The sequence below is a fragment of the Hibiscus syriacus genome, unplaced genomic scaffold (assembly GCF_006381635.1).
Source record: "Hibiscus syriacus cultivar Baekdansim isolate YM2019G1 unplaced genomic scaffold, ASM638163v2 tig00006449_pilon, whole genome shotgun sequence".
Taxonomy (NCBI): domain Eukaryota; kingdom Viridiplantae; phylum Streptophyta; class Magnoliopsida; order Malvales; family Malvaceae; genus Hibiscus; species Hibiscus syriacus.
This window is the reverse complement of record NW_024062099.1, coordinates 14,273-20,353: the sequence shown is the minus strand read 5'-3', so window position 1 is coordinate 20,353 and position 6,081 is coordinate 14,273. Positions and strand designations below refer to the sequence as shown.

Below are 6,081 nucleotides of genomic sequence, written 5' to 3'. Positions count from 1 at the left end.
TAATGATCCCCAAGATCACTGCTAGATCTTCGAAAGGAAGTCAGGGTCAATCTAGCAACCAATCTCGCCAAATCAATGTTGAACCACGTGTTACAATACTGGACAGGTCGAAACATTCGGCCATCGTTCTAGCAGAAAACACAAATCCAAACATTATTGATGACATGAACTTGCAAGACCTACGCGGAACCACCAAACACAAATCCATACCAGGAGAACCACCCGATATAAACTAAATTCAATCGAGTGAAGCATTTTCTAAAAGAACAGAAGCTGATGCTACTAGTCCTACTCAACGAGATGATGCCATGTCGAATAATTGCACTGACAGCCAAACGGTTCCCATGCTGGAATGATTTGGTTTCTATACTTATCTTTATTTATGGATGTTAAAATAATATGTTGGAAAGTACAGGGATGTGGTCACCTGCGTTTTCTCATGGCTTTTCGACAATATTTGCGCGACTTTAAACCAGATTTAGTAGTAATCCTTGAACCCCGGTTAAGTGGGGGTAGAGCTGATGCTTTCATCTCCGCCACTGGTTTTGATCGCTCTCACCGCATTGAAGCTGTAGGTTTTTCAGGAGGCATATAGTTATGCTGGCGTGGAAACATCCATGTCAAAATACTCCTCAATCATCTGCAGTTTATCCACTGCCGTATAGCTACCACCTGTGGCAAGTTCTCAACTTTGGCAACCATTATTTATGCCAGCCCGAATGCAACAAAGCGAAAACAACTATGGCCTCACCTTCGATCCCTCGCTGGAAATACTATCTCCCATTGGATCATGATTGGAGATTTTAATTCCACACTCACTGCTTCGGATCGGATGAATGGTGCAATTTCTACTCGGCCTTGTAAACATTTCTAGGATTTTGTTTATGATTTCGGTATCCGTGACATTGGATTCCAAGGTATTGAATTCACGTGGAATTGGGGTCTCTCTTACGCTCGTCTTGACAGAGCTTTATGTAATAGCAAATGGGACGAATTGTATCCTGAAACATCCATACATCATCTTCATCGCATGCGGTCTGATCACAGACCAATTCTCATATGTGTTGGAAGCTCTACAACTAACCTTCGCCAGTCTCAATTCAGATATTTCTCTGGCTGGTTACAACATGATGATTTCAACCGAATGGTGAAGGATAACTGGGTAAACTCTGAGTCTCTTTCAGACACTATTTCCTTTTTTACTAATGCAACTGATACATGGAATAAAACGGTGTTCGGTTATATTGGCACAAAAAAGAAGATAGTTATGGCAAGACTTCGAGGAATACACAAAAGCCTCAATAGACGTCATTCGAATTTCCATATCAATCTTGAAACCGAACTCCTCACCAAGTTAGAGCAGCTCCTAGACCAAGAGGAAATTCTATGGAAACAACGCTCAAGAATAAATTGGGCTACCCAAGGTGATCGAAACATAAAATACTTCCATAGAAGTGCCTTGTAGCGAAAGCAGAAAAACCAAATCTTGGCCCTTAAACTTTCTCCAAATGATTGGTGCTTTGACAGAAATAAACTTAAGGAAGAAGCGGTTAATTTTTTCAAGAATATCTATGCATGCGATGAGGACGTGGTAGGGAATTTTCCCATTTCAGGTTACTTCCCGGCTATTCCGTCTCATTTAAAGGATTCCATGTCCATTGAACCCGATGATAAGGAAATCTATGAAGCTCTTAAGGATATGGCTCCCCTAAAAGCACCGGGGCGTAATGGCCTCCATGCAGAATTTTTCCAACAACAGTGGCACGTGGTGGGTCAATCTGTCTGCAGCATGGTGAAAAACATTTTTGCAGGAGGTGACATTGAAGCGAACCTAAACAAAAATGTGCTTGTTCTAATCCCAAAAAAAGAAGGACCTGAAACTTTTGCAGACTTACGTCCTATCAGCTTATGCATAGTTATGTACAAACTCATCACAAAAATTATTGTTCGTCGCATAAAACAAGTGATGCCTATTCTGATCATGCTGAATCAAACAAGCTTCGTCGCTGGCCGCTCTATCACCGAAAACATCATTATAAATCAGGAGGTAATCCATTTCATGCGCCAACTCAAGACAAAGCAAGGTTGGATGGCAATTAAGGTGGATCTTGAAAAAGCTTTCGATTGCCTCCAATGGGAGTTCATTCAAGACTCGCTCACTGAAGCTGGCTTCCCACCATGCACTATTCGACTCATAATGCATTGTATCACTTCGACCTCTATGCAAATCCAATGGAATGGTGAGAAATCTTCTGCGTTCCAACCAGAACGGGGTATCCGACAAGGTGACCCACTTTCCCCATACCTCTTTATTCTTGCAATGGAACGTCTTGGCCATAGCATACGTAAATGTGTTGAAGAAGGTGATTGGAAGGGTTATTCCTTTTCCCGGCAGGGTCTCTCCATCAATCATTTATTCTTTGCTGATGATCTTATGTTATATGCAAAGGCTGACCTTCACCATGAGGAAATCATTGAGAAAACCCTCAAGGAATTTGGGTATTTCTCGGGTCACAAAGTTAGTAAACGGAAGACGCATATATACTTCTTGCCTAATACCACCACATCTACGAAATCTTCTATTCTATCATGTCTTTGTTTCCAAGAAGTTGAATCTATGGGGAAGTATCTTGGAGTTCCGGTCCTCCACAGACGTATGAAAATTACTGATTTTGATTTCATCTTTGACAAGTTCAGAAGTAAACTAAATGGATGGGCTGCTCGATCCCTATCGCTTGCAGGGCGTATTACTCTGACAAAATCAGTCCTTTCAGCCATTCCGAATTATTTTATGCAAGTCATGCCATTCCCTAAACGAGTCTGTAATGAGATAGAAATTATGGTAAGATGTTTTATTTGGGGGTCGGAACCATCTGGCAAGAAGATCTCTCTAGTTAACTGGATTATCGTTTGCAATCTAATTGATTGAGGAGGTTTGGGGTTTATTCGGCCTCTTGAGCAAAACAAAGCTTTCATGATGAAGCTTTGCTATTCCCTTATGGTGAAGACAAACTCTTACTGGGTCCAATTACTCAGACAAAAATATAAAATCCAGGAAGCTCACCCTATATCAATTGAAAAGCACAACTGCTCCCCATTATGGAGAGGAATATCGAAAGTATGGAGACAATTACTCTCATGTTTGGTGGTCAGTGGGTAATGGGAACTCTATAACTTTCTGGAATGATAATTGGGTGCCGAGCTTGGGGCATTTACGAGACTATGCCCGAGATGATATACATGCTGATTTAACCCAGAAAATTCATAACTTCGTTGATGTTCATGGCCATTGGGACGTTGCAGCTCTATCTCAAGTTTTTATTCCAGATGTCATACCTCACGTCATCAATGTCCGACCCCCAGATAGAAACGATAAACCCGATGCACTGATCTGGAGATGGACTCCTGAACTTAACTTTACAATTAAGTCAGCTTATACTTTTCTCATGGAAGATAACTGGAATGAAAAAAGCTCTATTTGGAAGGTAATTTGGCCCATCACTGCTCCTCAACGAGTTCGCATGTTTACATGGCTCGCCTATAAAGAAAAAATCATGACGAATTATGAGCGAGGAAGACGACTGCTCACAAATAACTATTCATGTCCGACTTGTGGTGCAGCAACTGAAACTGTAATTCATGTGCTACACGACTGCCCACCAAACCGACACATGTGGTTGCGTGTTGTGCCCCAATCTGCCTGCTCAAGCTTTTTCGGGACTGACCTTCATTCATGGATTACGCAAAACATCCACATGCATCGTCCCTTATGTGATGGTGATCCCTCTTGGTCCTCTCTTTTTTCTGCCCTCATTTGGCTAATTTGAAAACAAATGAACGATTATGTTTTTAAGGGCGTCACTTATAAAACTGACTCGATTATTCATAGTAGTTATAGCTGGGCCAAATGCTATGAAACCAATATCAGAAATCCTACTGCACGCCCGAGACAACAGGGGGCTACTTCAACATGGTCTTTGCCACCCCGAGGATGGACGTGTTTAAACACTGATAGTGCAGTTGCGACACTTGATGGGCGAGGTTCGATTGGTAGTGTGTTTCGCAACTCCATTGGTGACTGGATTACAGGTTTTACAAAGAATATAGGGACAACATCGGCCCTCTACGCAGAACTCTGGAGCATCTATGAAGGTTTACTCATTGCAAGGAGCCTTGGGGTTCTCAGATTATTGACACAATCAGACTGTAATAGAGCAGTCAAGCTGGTCGAAGATAGTGTGCGCAATCCTGAAGCAACGAAGGTCTGGATGCTGGATAACAAAGGTCCAATGGATAAGCCGGAATGAGAACAAGATTGCAAATAAGATGGCAAAGCTTGCCTCCTGGAATCACTTCAGTTTGATTCGTTTTGACTCTCCCCCTGATGAGCTTGTTGATCTTCGATTAGAAGCAGTCGATGCATAACAAGACGATGCCACTAGACATGCTTAGACTACTGTCTTAGGCTTTCTTTTAATTCAAAAAAAAAAGTAAACTAGTAGAGAAATCCTCACCCTTGCGTGCCTCCTCACTCCCTCTACAATATATCTTAGAGAAAATAACCTCAGTGACCAAAAATCCCATATAATATACGATTTTAACCAACTTTTTCCGGATTTGCCAAAATGACCAACAAAATCGCAATGCGATCGCTAATTCGCAACGCGATCTCCATTATCGCAAATTCGCGTTGCATTTTCGCAATGCGATAGTTGAAAATCGCGTTGCGATGGTCTACAGTATCGTTGCGATTTTCCCAATTCGCAATGCGAATAAGTAAATCGCAACGCGAATTGGGAAATTCGCAATGTGAATAAGTAAATCGCAACGCGAATTGGGAAAATCGCAATGCGATACTGACTATCGCAATGTGATAATAAAAAATCGCAACGAGATACTTACTTTCGCAACGCGATACTGACTTTCGCAACGCGATAATACATAATCGCAATGCGATTTTCAAAGCGCCATTAGTATCCTGGCCAAGTATTTTATTTTTAAATTCCAAACATGAATATAAATATATTGGAACACTGAACTGTCCACAGTATATCCCGTAATCGCAACTCATAACCTAAAACCTAAAATCACAACTCAGTCCCATCTCCATCTCTCACTCTCTCACCCATCTCCGACGAAATCCGTCCCCATCTCATGCGAAATCCATCTATCTAAATCTCTCAGAGCCACCCTCACAATCAGAAATGGAAAATCAACCAAATCAACCAACGAGGGTTAGTTTTTTAATTATTTTCTTTTTGAAATTTTTGCATTATTATTAGGTTTTTCATATTGAAATTGATGATAAGTTTACTGGTAATTTCAATAATAGATTAACCATTTCACTTAGATTGCTTATTAAATCAACCAAGAATCGCAACGTGAAATGCAAATCGCAACGTGATTTTAGTTTCGCGTTGCGATTCTCTCGTTGCGATAGTCATTTTCGTGTTGCGATTTTCATTTTCAGAAACTATTCTTCTTCTGCAAATTGAAACTTGAATGAATTGCATTACTTCAACCAAAAAACAAAGACAAATACGAAATTCACAGTGTTGCATATTTAAGTTTGAAGAATAAACTACTACTATTTATGTTTATTATTGTTTTTGGTATATCTTCACAGTGTAGTTTTTGGTATATCTAATTTAGTATGTTTATTGTTTTTGTAGAACTTTTATTCGGCTCAATTGACCTTGAGAAATAAAGTCAGCCTGGCCAAAACAATTGCGTCGAAGCTTTCACCTGCACAAAGAAAAATGTTTGAGGATACATGCTTCGGGCCATGGCTGAAAGTACAACATCCCGGTGGAGATGCGATGTTGACACACCTGTTTCTTCAAACCATGACTAGAGATCTACCAGAGACTATACAACGTCGTGATGAAGAGATATGGTTTGATTTTCCACCGGCGTATACGTGTTTTGGGCGGGAGGAGTTTTGCTTAATCACCGGTCTACGCTTCGGACACGATGATGTAGGTCGGTACACTAGACACATTACCCACCCATCATGGCTATCCCGGGTTTTTCCTGAGCTGGAGAGGCCGAGTCTACACGTAGAAGACCTGACAAGATTTT

General features: G+C 41.0%; 1 protein-coding gene across 1 annotated transcript; it reads left to right on the top strand.

Moving 5' to 3' along the window:
• The first annotated feature begins 439 nt into the window (after positions 1-439).
• Positions 440-4,307, top strand: LOC120200684. Its single transcript, XM_039201455.1, has 5 exons — positions 440-571; positions 875-1,424; positions 1,614-2,822; positions 3,037-3,485; positions 3,855-4,307. The coding sequence occupies exons 1-5, from the start codon at positions 440-442 to the stop codon at positions 4,305-4,307; spliced, it is 2,793 nt and encodes a 930-aa protein (XP_039057386.1).
• Positions 4,308-6,081: the final 1,774 nt, after the last annotated feature.